We start from the raw sequence: 27,445 nt of genomic DNA, 5'->3' as shown, positions 1-27,445 counted from the left end.
CTTTACCAAGGTAATGGCCATCATGGCAGGGTCCTTGAGAGCTAAGGGAGTCCATCTATTGCCATATCTGGACAACGGGATGCGGTCATTTGGTCTACTGCATTATGGTCGACAGTCATTAGGTCGAATCCATTAGGTCGACATGCTAAAAGGTCGACATGACTCTAGGTCGACATGGGAAAAGGTCGACATGATTCTAGTTCGAAAGGTCATTAGTTCGACAGGTCATTAGTTCGACAAGGTCATTAGTTCGACATTGTCTATGTCGACATTCACAAGGTCGACATGGAGTTTTTCACTGTTTTTTGAGCCAACATGTGCCGACAGGCGGTATTTCATGCCCTACCATCCACTAGGGCGTGGTGGGAGAATAAAATAGTGTGCCGAGCGTAGCGAGGCACCGTGCCTGACGCATAGCGAGCGCAGCGAGCGATGCGAGGGGATGCAGTGCACTTTAAACTGTGTCCATGTCGACTGTGTTGACATTCAGGTAAAAAACAGTGAAAAACCCCATGTCGACCTTGTGAATGTCGACATAGACAATGTCGAACTAATGACCTTGTCGAACTAATGACCTGTCGAACTAATGACCTTTCGACCTAGAATCAGGTCGACCTTTTCCCATGTCGACCTAATGGATTCGACCTAATGACTTTCGACCATAATGCAATAGACCAAATGATCCCAACCCCTGGACAACCTACTAATCTTAGCACAGCCTCCAGACACTCTTCACAGCCATGTTCAGCTGACCCTAGACCTGTTTCAATGCCATGGCGGGCTAATAAAGAAGGCCAGCATGGTTCCAACACAAACTATTATCAACCTGGTGGCACTCTGGGCACCACTACTCAGTCTACTTTCCAGAAGACAGGGTTGTAGTGCTCTACAGGACCTCCTGAGAACGTTCCTCAAGCATTGCAGAGTCTACATTTACCAGTCCATGATGGTCCTGCGGAAGGTGGTATTCTATTACGAAATTATAGAATTTGCCCAGCTACACTACACACCTCTGCAATTGGAGATGCTCTGTCATTGGAACCATTCTCCAATAGAGCTCGAAACACAAACATTTCTTCTTTGGTGGCTTCATTCCTCCAAACTTTTGGAAGGGACATCAGCATTCCATTCCAGACACCTATCAAGACCGATGTAGGTTTCAGGGGTTGATGAGCTGTCTTCGGGAGCTTCTCCTTGCAGGGTCGGGGGTTGAGATCGTAAGCCAGGATTCCCATAAACTTTGTTGAGCTCCGAACCATTTTATTGGGCACTGACCAGTGCTAACCATCTGGTTCTGTCCAAGTCCAGACAGACAACGCCACGGCGGTGGCGTAAATCATTCACCGGGGAGGGACCAGGAGCATGACCGCCATGAGAGAATTGCTTCCGATCCTTTACTGGGCAGAGTGCAATCTTCTCGCTCTGTATGCTGTACACATCCCAGAAGCGTAAAACGGGGAAGTAGAGTTTCTCAGCCAACAGGACATTCAGTCAGGCGAGTAGGCTCTCCATGAGGATGGTTTCAAGTTGTTAGTGGATCGCTGGGGCCTCCCACAAATAGATCCGATGGCCTTCCGATCAATAGTAGGCTTCAGCATAACAGTTCACTCCAAAGATCTAGAGGCGTTCCTTGTAAATGCTCTGTCTGGCCCCTGGCCATTCTCTCAGGTGTACATGTTCCATTCGGGGGCCCTACTCCCTTGGCTGCTTGACCCAACGAGGAATCAGCAGTGGCTTCTCTCCTGGCCACAAACTGGCCTCAGAGGGCTTGGTTTGCAGACCTCCTTGACATTTTAGTGAAGCCTCCTTAGCGGCTTCCCCCATGGTAGGACCTGCTTACAGAGAGTCTGTGCCTGCATCCAGGTCTTCCTAGGTTGGCTTTAACGGCATAGCTCTTGAAACTGAAATCCTGAGGACCAAGGTTTTTTTTTCTGCGTTGGTCAAGACCATTATTGCGAAAAGAAAGCCTTCCTCATCCCGAATTTATTGATGGGGTGTGGCGCACCTTTTACCATTGGTGTTCAGTTAGGGTCTTTTGAGCCACAAGACTTCCGATTGTCTAGGGTGTTGGCTTTTTTACAGTACGGTCTGGATCTGGCCATGCGCATTTCCATGGGCTTGGATCCATATGGCGGGAAAGACCAGACTGATGCCCGAATGAGTTTCTTCCTCTTGCAGCAGGCAAGGCTCCGCAGAAGATCATGGAAAAAAAGTACTCTTGCCCACTGTAGTGAGGGTAATCGTTATGTCTAGTTCTGGACCAAAGACCACTTCCCTAGAAAATGGAAAAGCCTCCAAGCCCGCTTTTGGAATCAGTGTTCACCTGCCAACTCCTACAGCACAAGGCACAAATGCTGAAACATGCCTGTCACGCGTGTCTCCATGGTACACCACAGATTCCTTAATATGGTCTGCTAAAAGTATCAACTAATGGGAAACATTAGAATTAAATAATTCTGCCCATCCCCTAACTGCTTTGCCAACCCAGAGAAATCACAGCTGCTGTGTAAACGATTTAAGGGTTGATTCCAATGAAGTGGCACCCGGTACTGGAATAGTAATTTTCTTAGACAGATGGGAAATGGATAGATCCACCAATGGTAGTAATTGCAACAGATCTTTCTTCAAATAGAAAATGGTAGAGAGCAAGTAACAATCTGGAGTTTCTTATCTGGATGTTTCTAGGGAGGGGACAACAGGATATTTAACTGACTAGAAGAGTGGTAAAGTGACTAAAAGCTCCCCCCCCCCCCCTAGATAATGAAGTCTCCTGAGTTTCTGCTGTGTTGGAAAGCCATGATCAAGTATTCCACCCATTGGGAATCTAGTCCACCATTGGTAGCAAAATAACTTCCAGATCAGAGTTCTCAAGAACCTCTCCTTCATCTTTTTGAGAAGAGGGAACTACATCACAGCCCTCATTGAGGAACCAAAGAGATGGGATTGCCCTCTGTAAGAATCGGCACCTGAGGAGCAGACTCTGGTGTACTTACCTGCTTTGCTGCCCGGCCTCGCACTGCTACATCAGTAAGCTGTGGTTACTTGAACGTTGCATGAACCGGAACTTGAGAAGCAGTGTAACATGAAAGCTGCAGCTCTTGGGTGCTGCGCTGCAAGTACAGCTAATGGAGGCATTTGGTAAATAAAAGCTTTGGCCACAGAGCACCTGCAGGTGCCTGGTGACCCTGCAGCTGAGGAAACAGACACCGGCTGCTGGGACTGGTCTACACCTCTAAAAAGCTTGATTGCCAAAGGGGATTAAAAAAAGCGAATATGAGGGAAAAAAAAATTCTAGAAACCCCATTAAATGTAAATCTTTGTACCTATCCTCCTGCAGGCACTAAATAAACATAGTAGTTTTAGGAGATGGAAGGGCTTAGAGAGAGCAGTGTCAGGGAGGGGGGTGTTTGGTGTTCAGATTCAACAGTAACTATTTCGTTCTAGAATGACTTAAATATCTTTAAACACAGCAGAAAAATCAGACCAGTAGTATACAAATATGTGCACTGGTGCAGAAATGTCACTTTCTGAAACAATTATTTATACAAGAATGGTAAAAAAAAAAAAAAAAAAGCCTGAAATAATGCACTCACTTGCAAGGTAAATGTCTTCTGAGCAGCTGGGGTTGGTAACCGAATTGTTACCATTGGTGTTGATATGCCTGTTAACTCCTTCTCGGATGTCGATGCCACCTGAGACTGCATTAAAAAGAAAAGTGAATTTATGAAAGTAACGAACATGGATTACAAAGAATTTAACTAAAAAATTAAAAGAAAAAAAAAAAAAGTAATAAAATACGTTCATTAGATTGAAAGAATACATATACGAGGAAACCAGTTTATTAACTTAATATGTAGCACACCATAACCATATAATCATTTTTTTATACAATATTTATTATTTTAATTTATATAACATATGTGAACGACGTTGGCATTTTGTGGATATTTGCACATCTTTAACAGAGACGTTGGCACTCAAAAGGGTTAAACTGACTAAAGCCTGTCTGTTCTGCCAGCTGCTCTGTGTACAAGAGGTCTCAAAGGAGCAGGGCCTGTGCTGCATGGGGATGGCACCTCCCCCTTAAGGGTGAGCTACAAAATGGCACCTGCCTGTTCTGAAAACTGGACTCCCCATATAATAATACTTAGCAAGGTTGTGCTGTGTCAATACCAGACAACCATCCATACATTTAAAAACTGCAATAATTTAAGTGTAGATATATCACCCCATGTGATACATGCTGGAAACCGGGGATGTAAAAAAATGGTACATTCTCAGCCCACACCTATCATTACGCAGCCTATTAATCGGGTAGACAAAATAATGTTAATACACAAAAAGGCTGGGGGTAAAGGCACCAAAAAAAAAAAAAAAACCCGCAAAAACCCCCAAACACTTGTTCTATGAAGTACTGTAAAAAAAAAGTCCACCATTACTGTATTCCCAAATGAGATCAAATCATCAGAAGATGTCACCATGCTTCAAAATGATCTTGCAATTCTAGATGAGTGGGCAAAAAAATGGAAGATGAGGTTCAATGTAGATAAATGTAAGGTTATGCACCTTGGGAGACACAACCAGTGTGCAAGTTACAACCTTAGCGGAGAGGAACTGGGTAATACCATACTTGAAAAGGATCTAGGAGTCCAAATAGACAGCAAACTAGGATGTAGTGCCCATCGTAATGTAGCTACAAAAAAGGCCAACAAAATTCTGGCATGTATTAAGAGGGGAATGGAAACTAGGGACTCGAGGGTAATTATGCCACTATATAAAGCATTAGTGAGACCTCACCTAGAGTACGGAGTACAGTTCTGGGCCCCACACTATAAAAAGGACATCATAGAATTAGAAAAAGTCCAAAGACGAGCAACAAAGCTTATTAGGGGAATGGAGAATTTAAGCTACGGGGAGAGATTAAGCAATTTGGGACTATTTACATTAGATAAGAGACGTTTAAGGGGGGACATGCTCAACATGTACAAGTATATCAAGGGCCAATATAAGGAACTGTCACGTACCCTCTTTTCTACTAGAAAGGAATCTAGGACGCGAGGGCATGAGTATAGGTTAGAAGAAAAAAGATTTCATTCAGCTAGTAGAAAGAATTTCTTTACGGTCAGAACAGTCAAACTCTGGAACTCTCTTCCCAGAGAGGTGGTAACGGCTGGCTCATTAAATGCGTTTAAGGCAAAGTTGGACAAACATTTACTGGAGAAAAACATCCACGGGTACAAATAAGAAATATAATTTGTCTGTAAAATACCAGAACCTACCAAATCAGCAATGGATATCTATACCAGGTTGAACTAGATGGACGCAAGTCTTTTTTCAGCCTTACCTACTATGTAACTATGTAACTATGAGATTTACTTTATAGGTGAATTTGCACATACAGATGTAGCCATGCTCATCTATCATTTTGGCCTGCCATCCTGACTTCGTTACGGGCCATGAAAAATGTCCCGTTATATCGCACAAAGGCATACTATGGCAAAAGCATTACACTGCTTCGCAGCTGGGTGGCAATTGCTTCAACAGTAAACTACAGTACAAAAACGAAAGTACCGCGGATGGATATGTGAAGCGTCATTTCCATTAACGGTCTACCTATGCTTCCAACTTCACCTGTGTACAGTATGCAGAGCTTACTGTAGCTCCATAAAGGGCGGACGCCATGTTATCGTCCTGCCACTGTGTAAGGTCTGTAAAAGTGGGCTAAGCTCGGCATACATTTCTCTACAGAGTCCATGGGGCTAAATGAGCATCTACTTCGCATAATAATTGTACAACATCGTGATGGGCCGAGACTATCGGCTACGAGGGAGCCCACCACCGCCCAGCAGCATTTACATTAAACACTTAATAAAATAATTAATAAGGTGTGACTGAGATGACAGGCTAGCAGTACAGTATCCCTAATGGCCTAGCAGTTAAGCTCACAGCATGCCATGCACAGCGCCTCGGGTACGCATCCCAGTCAACCGCAACTTTTTTTTATTCCACTTTTTTTTTGGTTGTTTTAGATTTGTACGTTAAAATGTGTCTATACGCACCAACTATTATAAACCTGAATAACAGGGCTACATCTGTACAGGAAACATCTGACCGCCTCCATATTTGTAAACGAGCCCTTAAAACTCAATACAAAGACCATCAGCAATCAGAAGTCTACTCCATAACCCTGACCATCAACCTTTCCAGTTCACGCTCTTAGTTACTCCCTTCTGACTAAGGCAGTGGTGTCAAACTCGTGGCCCTCTAGCTGTTGTGAAACTACACGGCCCAGCATGCCATGCCACAGATTTTATATAAAGGATTGCTAAAACTGTGGCAGGGCATGCTGGGAATTGTAGTTCCTTAACAGCTTGAAGGCCACGAGTTTTACACCACTGGTCTAAGGGCAAGGAGGTATTTCCTCACTGTCTCCTTCCTATACTATCCTGGGCACCACCGCAAATCTGTTCCCAATGACTGAACCTGTACACACAGTGGGCATTGATTGCCATTTGCTTCCTACTACCCCCATAAAGTGACTTATGATTATTTTTGCTTCCCTCTTCCCCATTCATTGTTATTATTCTGTGCAGTTGTGGCATTTAGAGAGCGAGAAAGAGGCTTATGGCAGTACAGCATATAGCATAGTGCACATACAGCACACACGCTATTCTAACAAATCAGTGCAAGCAATGGACAGATATTCCACCCAACATATATAAATATCAGTATCCTGGACAGGCCAAATGTACGGATGTTACACACTCATTTCAATTTTGTAAACGTAAAGATCAGAGAGGTAAATCGCATGTCCTGCACGGTTATATATGCCTCTTTTGCCTGGGTCTTGTGATAAAATGCGCCAAATTAGTACATTTTATACTATACAGCGATTGTGACCAATATTGTTTAAATGCATAAAACAAAAAGATCTGACCCTTACAGATCATATATGAAAATATATAAAACCATCAGTAACCTGCACAGTAAGAGAGACAGACATGAGCCGAGAGTCTTTCCGCGGTCGCCCTTTTTTCCTCTTCTCCACAAGGTCCGCATCAGTTTCTGCTTTTCGTTTGGAGTGAGATTTGGTTACCAGAATCTTTTCCTCACTATCGCTGCTACTTTCGAGGAGTTCACGAGGTTTTGCTTCCTTTGTAGCACTTGGCTCTTTTGGTCTGTTAAACCCAAGAAAATTAGATGTTATATTTCTATTAAATGTATTTAATAGAAGTTTAGCCCAAATTGAATGAGTGAAAACAAGGTACTTTAACAGTCACAGCAACCGTAGAAGTTAGAAAAAAAACAAAGTATTGGTGTCCAGTATCATCAGCTGATTCTAGAAAGGATTTAATTGGAGAACACTGCAATGTTACAGATGGGAGTTAGGCACATTTAAAGCCCTCTAAATACCCTCACTTCACAGAGCTCCAAAATATTTAGTTAAGTTTTTAAAGAAGAAAGCTCCATATGCCAAAACAAAAAAAAAGGAAAAAAGCAACATAAACAGGAAAAAACACAGTGTCCTCAAATGATAGCGTTCACTCTAGGTTTGTTTTACAGGGTGCCTCACCCAGACAGTTTTTTTTTCTTCCTTTAAAGCCGCCCTGCCCCTTTGAAGTTTTACTGTGCGCCCTTCCACCATGCTATGTAAGTCCAGTCCTCTGCTTAGAGCGTTGAGGTAAGGCTGGAAGAGCTGACAGCTGCGAACAGCAGAGGAGGTGAGCGGCCTGTCAGCGCGGTTTGTGGCGTAATGTGTAATCCTGGCGCAGTGAATTTATTTTTTTCATTTCTAATGTAAAATTTTGAATGTAAAATGTGCCCGTCCGATTGAAAAATGGGTACTCTTTACCTAGAACGGCGCCCATCGCATGCCATTATAATGGCATGCGATGCCCGCGATTTTACATAGAAATCAATGTTAAAATGTAAATCGCATCGGTCGCATCGCATGCAGCCAAAAAATCGCATGCGATGCAACCGACGCGATTACGCATAGGGAACAATGTTAAATGGGTCAATTGACCAGATTTTACATAGGGAACAATGTTAAATGGCCCACAGACCCCAAATAGCCACCCTGGGCCCCCCCAATTGTTAACGCCACCCCACGATCAACGCAAACCCGAAGCGTGGCGAGCGCAGCGATCCTGCGAGGGGCGGCGGTACGCGTCCTCCGACCTTTTTGATCTGATATACGGAATCCCAGGATTGAAAAAAATGCCCTGGGATTTTCTTCCCTAATCTATGTTCTGTGATATTTTGTGCTATGGTGTGTACACACGGTGAGATTTCACTTTCTATTCAAGCCCAATTTGATCTGGGTTAGTTACAGTGTTCACATTCGATTCTGACCATGTCGTACAGATCTGTACTATATAGTCCTGCCTGACAAGACTATTTCTATTCGATATACACTACACGGGAGTGCGCATAAGGATCAAATCTGCATCTAATGTAGAAAAATCATTCGATGCCCATTCAAATTTCTATTAGATTTCGATTTGATTTTGCAAAATTCAGTGTACAAACACTGCAGGCGCTCAATGCATTAAGGGCTCCCTCCCCCAAAGCCACAGACTGTTGCTCAGACATGATGTAAAATTAACACAGTCACAGCGCAAAATGTACAGGCGTTTTATACAGAGCCAATGTACTCAGTCACTTATCTGTCTGAAGCGTTCACAGTGGGGAAAACGATGCCCAGGAAATCCAATCACTCTGCCAGGATCTGTCAGCCAGCTCAGCTCCGCTGCAAGCGTTCTGAATGGCGCCAAAACAGAGTGAGGGAAGATACCAAGTCCCTGCTGCTGCGGGGTCCGTGGCTTCTGGCGCCAACCACCCCCAGACAGCCGCTCCCACTGCAGGATCTCCAAGTTCCAGTGTCTCCCCCTCTGCTGAGGACCACTTGGAACATGCCTGTAACACACTGCTGTCCTCTCATATAGGAGCTCAGTGTGTAAGCTCCGCAGAAAATGGCCGCCACCATCACGGAGCGCCTGTCCCCCATGATCCCCACCTAGCGTGAAGCCGGTTTCAGAGCGCTCCGGAGCCCAGGCAGCTTCTTGATAGAAGCTGTAAGCGCTGCACAGGGAGGCCAGACAGTGTCTCCCCTGTGCACAGCGAGCTGACAGGACGCGCTTCTGTCAGCTCCTGCTGCGCTAGCAGTGTGAGGATTCAGTAAGAATCCTCACACTGTGCCTACCTAGCTAGTGTAAAAGTTAATAAAATAAAAAACTCCTAACTAACTCTAATCCTTCGGCTGCTCCAGCAGCCCTTTAGAATAGCACCCACTCCAGTGGGCACCTAACACGAACTGAGGAGTCTGGGATGCAGAAGGGAGGAGCCTACCCTCCAAAAGCTTTAGGATAGGTGCCTGGCTCCTATGGACCCTCCTACATCCCAATGTTGAGCTGTGTCACCAGGACCATTGAAAGAGAAATAGTGCATCTCTCAACATGTGTACCCTCTATTATAGATTTTTTTTTAGTCTTTGTTTAATTCCTACTGTGCCTGGTTATGTTTAGGTGATGTGGATCCCTTGTGGAGCAATTAATAATAATCCTTGGCGTGGGTTGGCGGACTGGGCAATTCGCATATGTGAACAGCGTCAGTGACCATCGAAAGATGTGGGAGGGTCCCAGTGGCATGCCAAGGGATGTTTATGTAAAACATCCATTTGCAGCCAGTGAGAACGTACGCGCCTTGCGAATGGTGGGCCGGCTTACCACCATTCGCAAGGCAGAATCTGGTTCACTCGCAAGGATGCGAATTCGTAGAGAACTGCTAAATTTGACCAACAAAAGAACCAGAGACCAATGCTGCACTACATGCAGCAGAAGTGAGTTAGTGACCCCAGGAGAAAGTCCCTTGGTGGAACTAGACAGTGGAAGGAGATATTGGCCAGTGGATGTGGGAATTCCCCTGATACACTCTAGATGTATGGGGCTTATTAATGTGATTGGCAATTTTATTTTGTACCAATTTCTTAATCTTAAATGACATACAATTTGGGGTGCTTTTGCATTTTAGATAATGCTTTAACTTAAAAAGGAAATACAAATAATTCCATTTAATTTATTCTAGAACTAAACTCAAAAACATTTGAAAAGAAAAAAAAAGAAATGACAGTGCATACCTGTCTGGAGCAGTCTGGTTTATGTGTGGAACTCCTGTTGTCCCTGAGGTTGCTTTCGATCGCTCAGTGAATCGAGAGTCAAGTGCTTTCATGGGTTCAATTTTATGCTGGGCAGTCACATTTGTGGGGGCTGAAGGAGTAACGGGGCAGGCATTTCCACTAAAATAAATGGTTGGAGAATACAATGTTTATTTCTGTTATAAAAAACATCCTGGAGTTTATTGGTGGTTTGCATAATGTAAATAATTTCCACTACAAACATTATGATCTCTCTTCTTACTGATAGACTCTACATTATCACATGCCCCCTTGTGATGAGAACAATAACAAAAATATGACTTTCTCTGAAAAGAGCTTGGGGCACTGCTGCCTTAAGGTGTAGGGTGCTATTGGGAGAGTTTGGCACATCTTGAATTTAAACTCCTCTTCTACACGCTACCTGGTTCAACCAGCCAAGCACAGTTAAAACAGACAAGAATAGTCAACAAGAATAAAAGAAATAATGTCAAAAATGGGTAGAAACACAGTGCCCCCAGCTAGATTCAAAGAAAGGGTTTTTATGAGTAATACAAAATCCCGGCTTAGGCTACCACTTTGGCGGCATTCAATCCCCAACGCTATTTCCGACAGGGGAAATAGCAGCGGCCGCCAATTCAATGCTGTTGTTTCTGACAGCACTGAAGGCGTAATTCGACAAAACGGATCTGTTTTGTCGAAAATGGCAGCAGACTGTCGAATTCATGAATGGATCTCGGCCATCCATGGCAGTTTTCGCCGAAACGCCCCCCTTTCAACAGTGGACATGCGAAACACTGGATTCCGCCAGTCAGTATACTGTCAAGCTGGACAAAAACCAGGGATCCCGACAGTCGGAATCCCGCATTGAATAACCCCCTATTTCAAGTTCCCAAAGCAGAAATAGGGAGAGGGATACAGATTCAGCAACCCACAGAACTTTGTGGCGAAGACAGGATCTTTAAAACAAAAAAACTGGTAAAAGGCATGAACAGAGGAGCAAGTAACCACCTTGCAAAGCTGCTCCATACAAACTTTGTTTCAAGGCCCTCGGAGTCCCCCCCGAACATTGGGAGGGCACCACCCAGTGATTATAAAGTGGGACTTGATCCTTAACATTTTCCTTTGTTACGGTCATGTATATCTATCTGCCAACTGATCGTTTTGAGGCCAGTAAAACACTCTTGTGAGTGTCATATGGGATAAAAAGACATTTTAATAGAGAAACACTTGAAAAGTCCGAAAGACTGAAAATTTAGGAAAAGTTGGTATCAAATTCTTCACAGCTTCTTTTAAATGAAGGCTTCTTCCAAACCAGATTCCTCCACAATATTAGAGTCTTGTTGAGACTTGCTTCAAATCATTCCTGAAGCACCGAAAGTCAGATTAACCTTGAAAATGCACCCTAGCTGAACATGGATGTATGAATAGTCCTGAGTGAAGCCTTACAAATTGTTCAATGAGGCTGCCACAGCAGCTTCACAATAAATCAGGAGGTACATACCTTGCTTGAATGAGTACCTGCCTTAGTTTTTAGCTCACAAATACAAGCCCACCTACCAATGTCTAGGTAATCTCAACTGGTGGATCTCTGACATAAGTTAATGCACCAAATCAAGTCAGCAAATTCACAACTGTTAGCTAATAGCCACAAACTTACGTCTTTGCCCAAGCGAGCATAACAACTAGTGATCAGGGTCTACCTTTCCAGCTTGAACGTGTTAAGAAATTCCTTAACATAAGATATTCCTAAAAATCAGGGTTGGCTAGGTTAAACCACCTTGGCTCAAACCATGGTTATTTTTTTCTTATTGTTTTTTTAAACACTTATTTTTTTTATTGATGCCACAGCATAAAAAAAAAATCAAAAGCAATAACAATTACACTAAAAATATTCAAAATGTTTAATGTCAGCTAATGCTGCTTTCACATTGCCTAAACGTTTGAAACCTGGTATTTTGAAACGGTATATTAACGTTTTAAACCCCTTTCACACTGCACATAAATACCTGGTCTCAAGCAGGCTTGCAGTGTGAAAGCAGGACAGACAGAAGCTATAAGACAGCGTAGTGCATATGTAATTAGCGCGGTGGGCGGGAAACTGCCAGGCTGCACGGCAGGTACAGGGAGAGGGAACCAGAAACCAGAGAGCCAAGAGGTCTCTTAAGGGGTGTGTACATCGTGCAAGTTTGGCATTTAACATAAGGATTTTGCCCATTTAACATAATGAATAGCATGGAACCCTTGTCTGTACAAAGATTATAATTCACCTTGTTGTACCGAGCCATATATGGTGTTAGCTCAGTGCCATGCCTGGTATCTACTTGTGTTTTTGACTGTAATACCCCTTTCACACTGCAGCTATAACACGGTAAATTGCCGATTTTTAACCGTTTCAAAACGGTTATAGCTGCAGTGTGAAAGTGCCAGTTTCAAATTACCGGTTCAAGAGAACCGGTAATTCAAAACGTTTAAAAAGCAGAGTCCTACACGGTTTAGACCCATTTTTTCTGCAGTGTGAACGGGTCTGAACCGGTATTTTGGACCCTACACACTTGACCCCCCTCCCCTGGTACCTGGCCAGTGGAAACTCGCGCCCCCCCCCCCTCGCACCTGCGGCATCACCCACACCCTCCCCAGGTAAAGCGGCATCTCCCACACCCTCCCCAGGTACCTGGGGAAACAGCAGAAGACCGCGTTGACGGCCGGGGTCACGGAGGGGAAGTCTGCCTGAAAAGGCTCCCCCGCGGCGAACAGCCGGTTCCCACGTTGCCCCCTGCCTGCGGCCGGTCCCACGGAAGTCTCCATCAGAGAGGCGTGGGTGAGGGTGGCCCGGGGACCCGAGCAGCGGCCGCTTCGGGAGTGCTCCTAACAGGCCTCCACAAATCATCCCAGCTGCGCGGCCACAGCTCCCGCAGGTCGGAGCGGAGGAGGTGAAGGCAGCAGCCGCACAGCAAGATGCTGCTGAAGGCGGGTGAGTGGGGCTTCTGCCCGGGGAAGGGGAGGGAGGTAGGTACTGGTCTGGCTGTTGGTACGGCGGCGGTGGGCTGCTGCTTTGGCTGCCGCCTCCGGGTCAGCCCCTGAGCAATGCAGCTCTAATGCCCATCATTGGAGTAGCTTTGCTTGGTGTGCTTGAGTGCGCAGTGTGCGCTGGCAAGCACCAGGGGAGGAATGGCATATTACTGATTAATTACCGTTTACCTTTCACAACAGGTTCAATGTGAAAGGTACAAAAACGGTAATTAACCAGTAATATACCGTTTACAACATGCAATGTGAAGGGGGTTAAATTTGCTCTGACTCGGTTAAAGAAACGTTTAAAAAACCGGGTCAGAGCAGGTTGTGCAATGTGAAAGCAGTATTATTGACTTATTTTTCATGCAATTGTACAATATTAATTGCAGTATTGTTTTGTTTGTAGCTGCATTGTTATAGCAATGATTACGCTGTGCAGACACTGCTTGTCACTTTTGGGGGAGGGTTTACTCATTTCCAATTTTTCTGGTGTACAATGGGATTGGAAATGGCGCATTTAAGGAAAGCAGGTTTCTGGTAACTGAAGTAATTTCTTGTAGATCCGAGTAAAGGATGCTTACTGCACTGTAATAGAAACAGCATTTATAAATAAAAAAATAAATAGGTGTAGCTTCTATTTGTGTATAAAAAAAGAGCCTTTGCATAGAGGGCACACTACCAAAAAGGTACCAATGTAGCTTGCGTGGACTTTAGCCATTATAGGTATTTTTCCAATCAAAAGTTTCTGATCTAGGGCTGTGGAGTTCGTAAACCAAAGCTCAGCCACAGGGCCTAATTCAGAGGTGATCGCTCATCTACATTGCTGCAGATTACATATAGTAGATACCCGCTGCCCAGACAAAGATAACCCACCCTGTACAACTCTGCAAGTGAATTGTGAAAATATCACCACCCAATATGATTTGTTCAGATACTCTTAGAAAATGGCCAGTTAGCACCCTCAAATGCCAAATTCCTGTCAGTCAAATTATGCAAGAACCTCCTTTCACTTTTTTACTCCTCTATCTGGGCTGGTGCATGTGTGCTACGATCCATACGCAGTCATTTGATAATCAAACGGATATTATAACTATTGTAATAGTGATAAACTTTGAATCAGGCCCATAGATTGCCTGCACCTCAGGTCACCTGTCTCCTCCTCCCTCTAGAATGCAAGCTCCTTGGAGCAAGGCCATCTTCTCTCACTCTTCAAATACAGCAGTCTCCTACTCAGCTACCATCTATAACAGCAGCTCTTCTCTAGCAACGACCCATCACTGGTACTATGCATACAACTCCTTTGCTAATTGTTACCTGTGCGGTTTCAGTTACTTTTATGTGTAGTTCTGTGTACCCTGTATTGTTCTATTGTGTGTCAATGTATGGTGCTGCAAACCACTTGTGGTGTACATGTAATACTGTTCAGCAGTACCACTGACAATATTATTAGGTCTTGGATAACACAAGGTATACTTCAACTTCACTTCCCTATTCAGTTTTTGGTTCCTTTTTTAGGCCTGCCCCAGACTATAACACAACTGCTTTAGAGGGAAAGTACAAAGTGGTAGTCTTCAAAAGCAGACTTCTACCATACTAAATAGGACAGACAGGTGAAAGCAATCTACAAGTGGAAACTACTATTAAAAGAGTGTTTGGAAGAGTTTCCAAAACAAATTTGCTTTCCATTGTAGAATCTGTGAATAATTAAAGAAGCGCCTAATTTGACAGCAAATGAGAATAACTTGGCCCATCTAGTATGCACTTTTTTTGTCTTTGAGGTATAATCTAAACCCTTTTTGATGCTTAGTTATTTGAAATGACTAAATCATTCATCCAATGCATATTTAAATTGTTCTACCCTTTCCAACTTTTTTCTTTTATTTAAATTAAATGAAAAGGGAGAACATGCATACAATACCTCTCTTTAATTGCAGTCTCTTCTGCTGGTTTTGCATTCCCTGTAGGTTCTAGGCTGGACTTTGCCCCCATTGAGCTGGTAGTGTTCGAATCTAGAGATATGAGTTGCTGGTTGCTTTGAGAGGAGAGCATCGACCCTGCGAGTGACCCAGATATCGGTATACTATTGAAAAACGCTGTAGAAAAGTCCCTGCAATGGTACATTTGAATAATCACTATGTGAGCCTCAAAAATCCAGATTCAGTTTTGTGACATCTGACTAAATAGGCAAACTGCAGCTATAGCACACATACGTACCCAGTGTCCAGCTGGGCAATACACAATGGGGTGATCCTACGCCGACCATCAGCTGTCCGTGTCTCAACTTGTTTCTTTAAAAGATTCTGCAGCAAACATAGAATTACTACCATTAAAAATATAACCGCCATCTCTCAGCTTAACATTCATTCCTCATAATCTCAGGGATACGGTTAGAAGCTGGGTTAGAGGATTGGGGACAAAAGCAGCCACTAAATATAGTTAACCTAACTAAAACTGAAGCTTAGAGGTTATGTTGGACAATAAAATGTTATACCGCTAAAGAACCACTATTTTCCTGATGAACATAGATTTGCTAAATAAAACAAATGCATCTTTTGAATAATTCATTTTCAGATTCAGACACAAATTCCACTAAAAAGTTTTTATTTACATATGTAAGACCTAGCCACAACTTGTCCCACAAGTCATATATACATATATCCAAACGGTAAAGAGCGCACTCACCAGACTTGTTTAAAGGAGAACACTCCAAAACTTTGTTTGATCCATTTTAAAATTCAAAGCAAGGTCACCTTGCTTTGAATTTCAAAATGGATCAAATAAAGTCTTGAAGTTTTACCCTTTATACAAGTCTGGTGAGTGCGCTCTTTACCGTTTTGATGTATTTGACCCACAAGGAGTGTGGTTTGAGCTTATAGACACCCCAGCACCTTCCGGAGGAATATTGTGAGTGCTGTTTTTCTACAAGATAGACATACATAGACATAGATACACACACACACACACACACACACACAATCCACATCCCCCAAAGAAGGCGACAAGAACGACACTCAGTCGTACAGCAATTAAAAAAACTTTTAGTGAAAAGATGCGGACCCGCATCTTTTCACTAAAAGTTTTTTTAAATTGCTGTACGACAGTGTCATTCTTATCGCCTTTCTTGGGGGATTTGGATTGCATGTATGCCTGTTCAGGCACCAGAGCAAGTTGAAAGTATTGAGTGAGTGCCGGCAGTATTGGAACTAATACACACACACACACACAATTCATTGTTCTCTATCAGTCCGTCCAGGTGGGACGGCCATGTACAGAATGGAAAAGAAACAACGCGAGATGACCCAGTTGTATCATTGGCAGGTTTTAGAGGAGTTAAGGTCCCGGTTGGACATTCTATTGGTGTACATTGGGCAGTACTTTAACACAGGAAAACTTTAATGAACTAAAATAAAGAACCATAGTTCAATTACCTGAAATAACCATAAATCAATTAACTAAAAAACTGACAAAAATGGAGGTAGAAAAATAAATAAAATGTGTACTCAAAAGACTTGGAATAGCTAAAGTGATAATGGGAGGCAGACTTTAAACTCATGTTGCAATGTAAAAGTGATTAGGGCTATTGGTGATACACTGCAAAAACAGTGATACACTGCAAAAACAGCAAACACACTAGGCAGCCACCTGAAGTGTGTGCTGGAAGAGCTGCTAATTACTTTCATGTTGATCATTACATCCAACTCATTGATAACTTGAAGATTCAAATCCGGGCAATGCCAGGTATTACAGCCATTTATAAATAAACTCAACAATGAAGAACTAGTATTCACATTTATTAACTCCTCCATTTTGTCCCACTGAATCCCTGAGCTACATCATGCCCTCACAGCCCTCTCTGTATGTAGCAGTCCCTGTCCTGCTGTCAGATGGAATGGACTTTTGTCAGGGTGGAAGATATCTCAACAGTTTTAGCATGGCTAAATAGAAAAACTGTAGCAGGGCATGCTGGGATGCATAGTTCGACAATAGCTGGAAAGGTTCCCCATCCCTGTTCTTGAAGATAATAGATATACTCTCATTGGTTGCTATGGGCAACATTCCATCTACAATAGAACGCCCATCTAATGCTGGCCACACATCAGACCAACTTTCCTCCAACCAGCCAACTAGTTGATTGGATAGAATAAAAATATGGTACTGGATGGGAGCAAATGTAATATTTACTTCATACATTTGCTCCCAAAATCTGGTAAAGGACAACAGCTGTCGCTCAGACACGGTACTGTAGTTGAACCTGTTTGATTTAAACAATTTGACTGAATGTATTTCTCCATTTTCCTGGGTTTGTGAGCACATTTCTGATTGTCCTTTGCTCCCATCCAGTACCATATTTTTATTCCATCCAAGCAACTAGTTGGATGGTTGGAGGAAAGTTGGTCTGATGTGTGGCCAGCATTAGTAAATTTACTCCATCCTGTGGGCTATCTGCCCTGACCTCTTCATATGTAAGGTCTGCCACAGCAACCGCCCTGGTGATGCAGCAGCCTGCTCCGGCCACACCCACGTTTCTGGGGATGCACGGTCTACCCACATGCTGCAACCACAACCCTGAAGATACTGTCAGCAGCCTGCCCTGACCTCAGTCACATTGCTGGATATGCACTGTCTGCCCAGACATCAGCGAAAAGAATGGATTTTGAGTACATTCCAAAAATGCATTTTCTACTGCATGTCCTGACCTTGGCTATGGTAATGGTGGAAACCAGTTACCGGTACTTGTGTATTATCACAGCGCCCACGAAGCAATTTGCTTAGTGGACTATTCTGCGTAGGAAAATCGCATCGCATGGGCCATTTATATAGTGTGGCGAGCGCAGCGAGCCCCGCGGAATACATGGTTGGCGTGGATAGCGGAATTAACAAGTTCGACAGCTGTTACGTCGACTAGTGTCATTGTGAACAGGTTTAATAGTGTACCCCTAGACACTGCCAAATTTAGAAGCTTTAGCGTCTAAATTTAGATGCCCCCGTCTTAGTGGTTTGCAGAGAGTCTGGATTTAGACGCTTTAGCGTCTAAATCGCCGGGGTGTTCAGTTCGGGGAGTCTGGATTTAGACGCTTTAGCGTCTAAATTGCCAGGGTGTCCAGTTTACGTGCCCGCATTGTCATCAGTGCGCAGGACTGCCTATTTCACTGTGGAACTACAAGTACCACAGTGACCTGTCAGCGCGAGGCAGCGTGCGCTGCTGCTGCCCAGAGCTACGCTGATAACGTAGCCTACATCAGGAAAGCAGCCACGCGCTGCGCTGAGAATAGCTAGAGCGGCACGTGCACAGTAAACACAGAGCGTCTGGCAGGCTGCCAAGTTTCAAAGTTTCACTGTGCGCGTGGTGGCGCCGTGAAACTACACAAGTACCGAATCCAGTTTGTCCTTCCCAGTCACTTATGTTAAATGGCCCCTATTTAAACATTGTATATTGCATTTTGAGCCTCAGTAGTTATTTTACCCTCATTTTGCCAATTTCTTAAAAGCATAAACTATATGCTACAAGCCCAAAGTATTCTAAATTTGGGTGTGGATCTTTAGGCCGACAGGCAATAAGTTGACACATGAAAAAAGTCAACATGCATTATGTCTACATGGTCAAAAGGTCCACAAGGTTTTTTTTGTTTTTATTTACTATTTTTGGTGTCTGTCATCATAGGTCAGTGATGGCTAACCTTGACACTCCAGCTGTTGAACTACACATCCCAGCATACCCTGATACAGTTTTACTATTTGGCCATGCTAAAACTGCATGCAGGGCATGCTGGGATGTGTAGTTCAACAACAGCTGGAGTGTCAGTTAGCCATCACTGTCATTGTTCAACAAAGACATTGTATTAGCGTACCGCGTCCCTGCGCCATGCTTCTACCTCTATGCCTGTTGGAACGGTAAAGTATGAACAAGTCGGTTCAAAAAAAATATAACAATAATAATAAAGAACTCATGTTGACCTTTTCCATGTGGGCCTATTGCCTGTTGAATGACCGCATACCCTACAAATTGGCTTTACTTTGGTACATTATGTACTTATGCACATAAGAGTGAAGTAACTAATTCTGAAGGTTTCCAGCTCTGTTTTGATTATCAAGTGATTAGTAATGTATGGCATACACAGTGCAATTATCTGTCCAATCTGCCGATATCACATGGATCGAGTGCAGCGTGTATGCAGGCGACGGTTCTGAAAACAGTGATCAGTCAGATGTGCCGGATCGTCCAGAATGTCCCTTAGATTGGATATTTTCAAAGTGACTGGTCGCATCAGGCAGTATGTGCCCTGCTGTGGCTGCCACAGATGGATGGACATTTCCCCTGTTCCTTCACATGGAAAGGACATGGCAGAGTGCCGCTATCAAGTGACATACAGGGGGAAATGTAATAGGATGAGAGATTCAGAAAGTGAGAGATTTGGTAAGAAATCTTCAGGTTTTTTAAAGCGGCAATTATTTACACTGCAACAAACTGGTTTTGCAGTATAAGGGATTGCTGCTTTAAAAAAAACAAAAAAAAAACCTGGAGATTCTCACCAAATCGCTTACTTTCTAACTCTCTCATCCTATAAAAATTTCACCCACACTGTTGATCTTTCACTGTGTGTGTGCGCCGGATGTCTGCAGTGTCATATAATGTCAGTCTGGCAAGCATTTTATCTTACTGTGTATGCCCAGCATAAGGTACTCTCAAAAAAAAATAAACACATGCGGTTAGTGAAAGATACGCCCAAACAAATGCAGTCATTAAGTGGCAGCTTCTTACCTTCCTGATGTCCTCTAGACTTTCGCCATTTACCATACTGGCCACCTTTGGTGCTGGGGCATCCCTGTGAGCAAAGGCATGCTCTACATCTGTCTGCAGTGGTTTCTTTTGTTGAAACTTAAGCATTTCCGGGTTCTCTATGATGGTGTTGGGCAGCTGGGACTCCGTGGTGATGGCTAGACTTTTTCCATAAGTGCTTTGATGGATATTATTCTGCAATGCATATTGCATAACATAATGTGGACAGTAGAAATACCCATATAAAGTAGCAGGATTCAAAAGAAACAAATATTGTATACATGGTTTCCAGCTGCAACATATTGTCAAAATACAGGAAGGATGAGTTTCACAGTACCTTCTCCTCCTCGCTTAGTGGGTCACCAAGCTCATCTTGTGAAAAATCCAAGTAAGCGACTGATCCATCCATGGAACATACTAATATGCCCAGGCCATTCAGGGTCCTGGAAAACAAACAGAGCATGGCTGTTGACTCTTATTTTATAATAATGAAGGGGAAGGAAACAAGGATTGAGAGTGATAATGCACAGAACAGAGCTGCTGTCACTTCTCTAGAGGTTCATCTGCAAATTAAACTCTTGGGACACCAATAAATGTAAGGATAAACGTCGATCACTTCAACAAAGCAGTGATACACATGGAGTAGTAATAATAATCATCAGCAATCGGGTACTATTTAAACAAAGAGCAAAATAATTTTTTTATTGGACGATCACAGATTTTATTAAAGGATACTCTGTTATAAAGTGTAAACTTGAATTTGTTGGACATACGTATAAGGGGGCATATAACAAATTAAAAATGTGCATAAACTAAATATATATCTTAATTGACATTAGTACATTTGTGTCAAACTGACATATCGAGTGCCCAATTAGAATCCAGGGTGGACAATTTATATTTCTTGTCTATCTACTATTTACAATGTGGACAGGCATAAGTAGATTACAGTGGTAAACATTAATGAAGACTGGATGAATGTGCTGTTAATTCACAGCAAACACTTCTCAAATGTATTTTTTTGATTACAAAATAAAAAGCAATAGGTTACAGCATTTCATTTTTTGTTTTGGGAATACGGTTTCTGTACTTTGTAAGATGCTGTGGAAATAATGCCATGTGCATGGCATCTATTCACAGTGAAGGGAAAGCTAATCTCCACAAATGCCAGACGTTCCCTGAGTGGCAACATGCCCTTTTCAGCAGCGCACCCAGACATGCATCCTTTCCCAGGTAGCGCTCTGCCCACAATTCACTCTAAAGTTAATATGACAATTTTAAGAATGATGCATAAGTAGATCTGCAATGTTATCAATCAGTAAGTTAATAACCCTATTTAACAAATCAAGAGCTCATTCCATTACCCTTCACCTAAACTCAGTGAATAGAGAATATTTTAATTTTTAAAAAGGCAAAATTTTATGTGCTGTAACGCACATACACATATAGTAGGAGAAGGCTGTTACAATGAATGCTACAATCAATTTGCGCCCCTTTAACTTGCCAACTGCAATGGTAGAGTAATACGAGGAAGAGCATAAAAAATGTGAACATTTCCAGCATAAAGCATAATTGAGTATATATAGTACCATGAGATGTCCATAATAGATTTGTCAAACAGGTCGTGGATTACCACCAAAGGTCTCTTAAGGCAGGTGAGCTGCAAAAAAATAAACCAAAGCAAATCAGACAGTCTTATTAGATAAGTAGGTGGATGTTATGCTAGAACGTGTTCCGATAACTGAAAGATCTACAAGCATTCAGTCACACAACCTTGAGATTCAGCAAAAAAATAAAAAATAAATGGATTAAACCGCAAAACAAACATTTTGTGGTGAAAGTAAAGCAAGCAAGATATGCTACTCAACAAATAAGTCCCATAAACATTTTATTAATGGGACATATAGTCCCTGAAATACAGATCATCATAATATGGGCGCTGCACTAGAAGACCTCACTCACCCACACAGACAGCGAGCGGTCCTTGCTCCCCACCGCACAGCAGCAGTAAGGACAGCTCGCCTTGCTGGAGCTCCCATTCTTTTGTTTCTTTTTGAAGATTTTTGGGTTGAATTTCTGGAACAACATAGAGAAAGGCGTTTATAACTGGCAAAGTACATAAACTGAAAAAAACAACAACAAAAAAAAACGAAACATAAATGTAACATTCTATTTAACAAAGGAATATCAGATGTCACCTTACCACAACAGTGACAGCTTTTCGATGTCCCACAAAGTCCATGTTGGTTTTCCAGCCATCACGTTCAATAATCTGTGCTGTTGGGCCAGAGTTGTTCATTGCATGAGCAGATACTAGGTAATGTCCATCAGGAGACCAACTAAGACGCAAAACATGGGTGGTCCCTCCACACTGTAGGAAACACAATATGTAAAAATACTGTGTAACATATGCATAAAAGGCTGAGAATTGGACAAACCACAGAAAGACCAATATTTGCTCAAAAGCTCCAACACATATCTTGTACCTCATCAAAGGGCTTTGTGATACTGGTTTCCAGCTGCCAGTCCATGGTCCTCCAAACTTTCAGACTATGGTCATCAGCTTGAGATGCAATGTACTTTCCCACGGGATCCCAAGTCAGTCCCTTTACTAATCCGGAGTGACCCTTCAATGTAGCTATGATTTCTAAGATTAGAAACATATTGATCAGATACAAATTTTGAAATGACAATATTAAATATTTCAATCAGGACTTTGGGATGATCAAACATAGTATAACCTGCAGAAGGGGTGTATAACCTACCGGGGAACTTCACAGCATTCCAGATAACAACCGTGTTATCCACACTACAGGAAGCCAACCAGGCATCATGAGGAGACCATGCCACATCCATTACATCTGAGATAAAACAGGAGGAAATTCACAACGCAGGTGAAGTAAAGCTTTATTTTATATGAGACACTGCAATTTATTGTGAGGGAGACAGATAGGTCTGTAGTAAATCATGTTTTCAGATAAGGTACTCACCTCCCGAATGACTCCTGAGGATGGAGAGGCAGCGCCATTGCTCTACATTTGCCAGTTTGCTGCTGGAGCCAAAAACTGTACTGGGTCCGATGTATCTGAGAGATGAGCACAAAGTAGAACAATATCCTATATACTTCTGGATACATCCCATCACATGTCATGCAGTCTAGCCAATCATTTCTGGGTACTGTATGATTCTCCTATGATTTAATCCAATAGTCCGTCATGTTTCTTCTTTATGTAGGACAAAGGAAGTGCTTCAGTCACAGAGTACTATCCCAATAATAATAGTGCACTTCCTGACAGTACCATTGCTCAGTGTCCATACTACAAACTCCCCTTATTCTATTGTTTGTTCTGTATAAAATCAGACTCGTTAGGAAGGTTGTCAAAACCATTCCCCCCCCCCCCCCCTATATGTTACATGGGCCATGGAGAATTCAATTCAGCTAAAATAATAATAAAATCAAAAAAGACTAAATACTATCTACAGGTGCAAAAGGGGATTGAAACATCTACATTTATAAATGCATTATAAGTGACCAGAGGCATTCTGCAGCATATATGACGCAATCAAGTGACAGCCATCTCCAATCACAGGATATCCTCTACGGCCAGGTGTGACTCCATTACTGCTGGGCCACACGGCCAATTAAATAAATACTCTAAAGCAGTATGTCTGCTTTAAAACATTCAGACGATTAGGGAGATTTTCTCTGACCCCCTAGACATGAATATCAACAAGATATAAAACAGGCTTCATATTTGGCACAGAACATAGACATATTTTCAATGTTTATAATCCCTTAAGTGAGACACTTCAATACACTCCAGCACAAGCCGAGGCGCAGTGTGGACAGATGTCCTCAGCTCACCCTGATCTCTTCCACACCATGATGAGTTTGTCATCTCCTCCAGACGCTAAATATGCTCCATTGTTGGACCATCGCACGCAGTTCACACAGGCTGAAACAGAGTGTACGCAAAGATTAATCCAATTCCAAAGTGACAGCAGGGTGAGGATAACGAACTGCTCATACTGTGTCCTCTCTTCCAACGCTAGTCCCCATCCCTGGGTTGTTTGACACCATCTTAAGTTTGCCTCTTGTTCAACCAAGAGGTGTGAACCCCCAGAGCAGCTATTTGCGATGTGGTCTGGTACCTAAATGGTTGTCCATCTGGCACAGCATCTTGGGAATACTCTCATTCTTCTCATCTTCCTCCTTAGCAACAGGTGGCATGTTCCAGATAACAACTTTTCCAGAATCTTGCCCTGGAAATAAATAAGTAAATAAATAAATAATGCATGGTGCAGGATGCTTAGGAACTGTTAGGCCTTCAGCAATACAATGGGCCAGATGCACAAAGCTTCAAAAAGTAATAAAATGAAGTGTGATAAACAGCAAGCCAATCAGCTCTTAACTGCCATATCATAGACGGTGTTTGAAAAATGTCAGACAGGAGCTGATTGGTTGTTAACACTCTCCATTTTATCACTTTTTGACACTTGGTGCATCTGGCCCAATACAGGCTTAGCCGGTATTTTGAAATACAGTTTAACAAAGCTTCCAGATCTTTAAAGAGAGGCTTCTGCAGAGTTAAGAGCAAATGGGTCATAATTGCACCTGCACTGCTTACCCTGGAGCTACATGCATATCTCTATAGATCAGTGGTAGCCAACCCTAGCCCTCGAGAGCTACCAACAGTTCACATTTTCCAGACAACCTAGCTGCTGCACTCATTAATCACGGACACATTTTAAAAGATGGAGCTAATTAGCTCACTTGTGATTCTGTGAGGAGACCTGCAAAACATGCACTGTTGGTAGCTCTCGAGGACTAGTGTTGGCTACCCCAGCTATAGATCATATCCACCACTATCTGTATATGCTTGGTTTAATACCCGGTATATAAGCAGAGAACACTTAAGGTCCATACACTCACTAAAGGAGACAGCCGGGCACAGCGGTAGGAAACCCGGCTATCTCAAAGCAGGTCCATCCGTCCATGGCGTGGCTATTTCAAACGACGCGACTCGCAATCCAATTGGAGCTTGGGGCCCGGCAGCCAAATAAAAGCCACCGATGCCCGATTGGCTGCCAGGCCACGAGTTCCGATATGCTGGCGAGTCAGCATGTCATGTATTTATTACAGTTTCTTATATAGCGCACACATATTCTGCAGCGCTTTACAGAGAATATTTGAACATTCACATCAGTCCCTGCCCCAGTGGAGCTTACAATCTATATTCCCTACCACAAGTACACGCACACACAGACATTCTAAGGTTAATTTGTTGGGAGCCAATTAGCCTACCAGTAGATTTTTGGATTGTGGGAGAAAAATGGAATACCTGGAGTAAATCCATGCAAGTACAGTGAGAAAATACAAACTCCGCACAGTTAGAACCATTACAATAGCCACGCCATGGACGGATAAACTTGTTTTGAGACAGTCTGGCTCCCACCACTCTGCCCGGCTGTATCCTTTACTGCACAGTGCAGGGCACACAGTAACTTCCCCCTGGCACTGTGCATGTTACCCCTGGCAAGGAACAAGAAAACCCTAGCAATGAGCATGTAGGTAAGCGGCACTTGTGGCATAATGTGTAATGGCCATTACGGTGTGCAGCATAATGTGTAATGGCCATTCCGGTGTGCGGCATCTTCTGTCCCACAAAGCCATGCCTTACATTTTTTGCAAGCCAGCAATGTATATGTTACCGCCGCCACTGCGCCCAATGTATAATTTGTTATGGTTATGATGAAAGTTTTCAGCAAAGTCTTTAACCTACTGAAAATCTCTTGCTCAGTGAGGAAAATAGGTCAGCCTGTATGTACTACTTTGGTGAAAGATATATTTTTCAGAGTCTTTTGAAATGAAAATCTCCTAGTGTGTATGTGCCTTACAACAGCCCTAAGTTCAGATGCTCAGTTCTAGAGCAAGCATAGGATGAAAAGACTCCAGATACATCTGCTTTCCCCCTGCCTGGCACTGTCAGCAGGGGGTGGACGGCTTTCCATAGCGCAATATTAAACTCAGAGAAAAGATGCAGCTCTAATAATGCCTCTGGGTAAGCATATATACAGGAGGATAGTACTCATTCAAAAAAAAAAAAGAAACTTAGGTTGTCTACCAACTCTTAATAGATTTTGAGACTATTTCACATCTACAACACCCACCTTGTCCTCCAGTAACAAATTTTGTGCCATCGGGATGAATGTCCACCGAAAAGATTGGTTTGCCTACAATTGAAAAAAAAAAAAATATGCAGCTTTGTTTACATGAAACAGAGCATTTTGAGTATTTCAGCTACTAACATAATGCAGCCCACTAATATAGTGTACTTCACGTATACAAGGCAAGTTATACAAGAACACAGCAATATGTATAAAGGTAACACAAGTATCGCATCCTGACAGCTGCAACAGTAGCACTACAGGGCGCTGCTCCATCCCCAGCAGGAATCAGCAAGAGGGAGGAGGCAGGTAGATGCCCAGGATGTGCCGGGGAATATGGAGCTTTCCAGCCAGGTATGCGGGCAGCATACCTGGCTGCAAATCTCTGACACACTGCTGACGGGGATTACATACAGTCAGTAACCCCTACATTGCGATGGGTGTCTGACCTCGCCCTGACAATGGGGGTTCCCAGGGGGAGACTTAGCCAGGGCACACAGGTGCCACCCCTACACTAACTCTGGCTACTGACCAGGCACCGGCCCTTTACAAGTTCTACTCATTTGGAGCCCTCTCGATATGCGCGGCTCCCCGGGTCCACTCCATCACCCCACCCGCTCCTCCCTCACCATTGTGATTAACCCAGGTGGGTTTCAGGAGCTTCATTGTCCCGCTGTGCCCGGAGCAGGGTGTCAGCTCCGGTTGCCCATTGAGGCCCGGGGCTCTCCCCCCCGCTCTCTGTGCAGGCTGGTCCCCGCCGCGGAGCCGCCTCTCAGCGCCGCTCCATCCCGCTCCGGCACCCGCACCACCGAGACCGGAAGCCCGCGGGATGTTAGGTTTAAAATCGTCCTACTGGAAACACGGAGCAGAGAGCAGGCGTTCCTTGTTACTAGAGCGCACGCAGGGAGGAGGGTCACCGGCCGCCACTGACACGGGAGAACAATGGGTAGAGCCTGAGGGCAACAGCCTGATGATACCCCCAGGAGGATGTTTCCAGCTGCTGCTCCACGTATTTCCTGACAGACATCTCATGAGACATATATTTCACTCGTCTCTCCATGTTAAATACATGTGATATAAATGCGACATTGGATACTTCACCTACATTATGATGGAGAGGGGAGATATACTCTATGCACATCAAACTTCCAGTATATCAGACAATACACCTCTTTGGTTTTTCATTAGATGCTATTCACCTACTGATATTGCTAATCTCACACACAAACATGGGGATAGAACCTCCACGCTAACACAGTTCCATTCCCAGAGGTAATAAATGTTACAGCAATTATAAGCAGTGCACTTATGCAGAATACACAGTAAACGGC

The 27,445-nt window shown here is 43.4% G+C and overlaps 1 protein-coding gene across 1 annotated transcript in view; it reads right to left on the bottom strand.

Annotated features, from left to right (window-relative positions):
• The window catches only part of HIRA (histone cell cycle regulator), a 33,575-nt gene extending 6,559 nt beyond the window's left edge, over positions 1 to 27,016 (bottom strand). The window contains exons 1-17 of the mRNA XM_083149203.1: positions 26,744 to 27,016; positions 26,118 to 26,180; positions 24,099 to 24,209; positions 23,812 to 23,902; positions 22,937 to 23,031; positions 22,712 to 22,807; positions 22,433 to 22,593; positions 22,150 to 22,317; positions 21,909 to 22,022; positions 21,536 to 21,606; positions 20,284 to 20,389; positions 19,929 to 20,141; positions 15,383 to 15,468; positions 15,087 to 15,275; positions 10,139 to 10,297; positions 6,980 to 7,178; positions 3,594 to 3,698 (exon numbers count right to left, since the gene is read on the bottom strand). Of these exons, the coding sequence (XP_083005329.1) occupies positions 3,594 to 3,698; positions 6,980 to 7,178; positions 10,139 to 10,297; positions 15,087 to 15,275; positions 15,383 to 15,468; positions 19,929 to 20,141; positions 20,284 to 20,389; positions 21,536 to 21,606; positions 21,909 to 22,022; positions 22,150 to 22,317; positions 22,433 to 22,593; positions 22,712 to 22,807; positions 22,937 to 23,031; positions 23,812 to 23,902; positions 24,099 to 24,209; positions 26,118 to 26,180; positions 26,744 to 26,780 (2,064 nt within the window). The 5' untranslated portion in view covers positions 26,781 to 27,016. The remainder of the gene's footprint in view (positions 1 to 3,593; positions 3,699 to 6,979; positions 7,179 to 10,138; positions 10,298 to 15,086; positions 15,276 to 15,382; positions 15,469 to 19,928; positions 20,142 to 20,283; positions 20,390 to 21,535; positions 21,607 to 21,908; positions 22,023 to 22,149; positions 22,318 to 22,432; positions 22,594 to 22,711; positions 22,808 to 22,936; positions 23,032 to 23,811; positions 23,903 to 24,098; positions 24,210 to 26,117; positions 26,181 to 26,743) is intronic.
• Positions 27,017 to 27,445: the final 429 nt, after the last annotated feature.

Source organism: Crinia signifera, chromosome 1 (genome assembly GCF_055691185.1).
Source record: "Crinia signifera chromosome 1, ASM5569118v1, whole genome shotgun sequence".
Classification (NCBI taxonomy): Eukaryota; Metazoa; Chordata; class Amphibia; order Anura; family Myobatrachidae; genus Crinia; species Crinia signifera.
The sequence above is the reverse complement of the archived record's forward strand: the minus strand, read 5'-3'. Positions and strand labels throughout refer to the sequence as shown.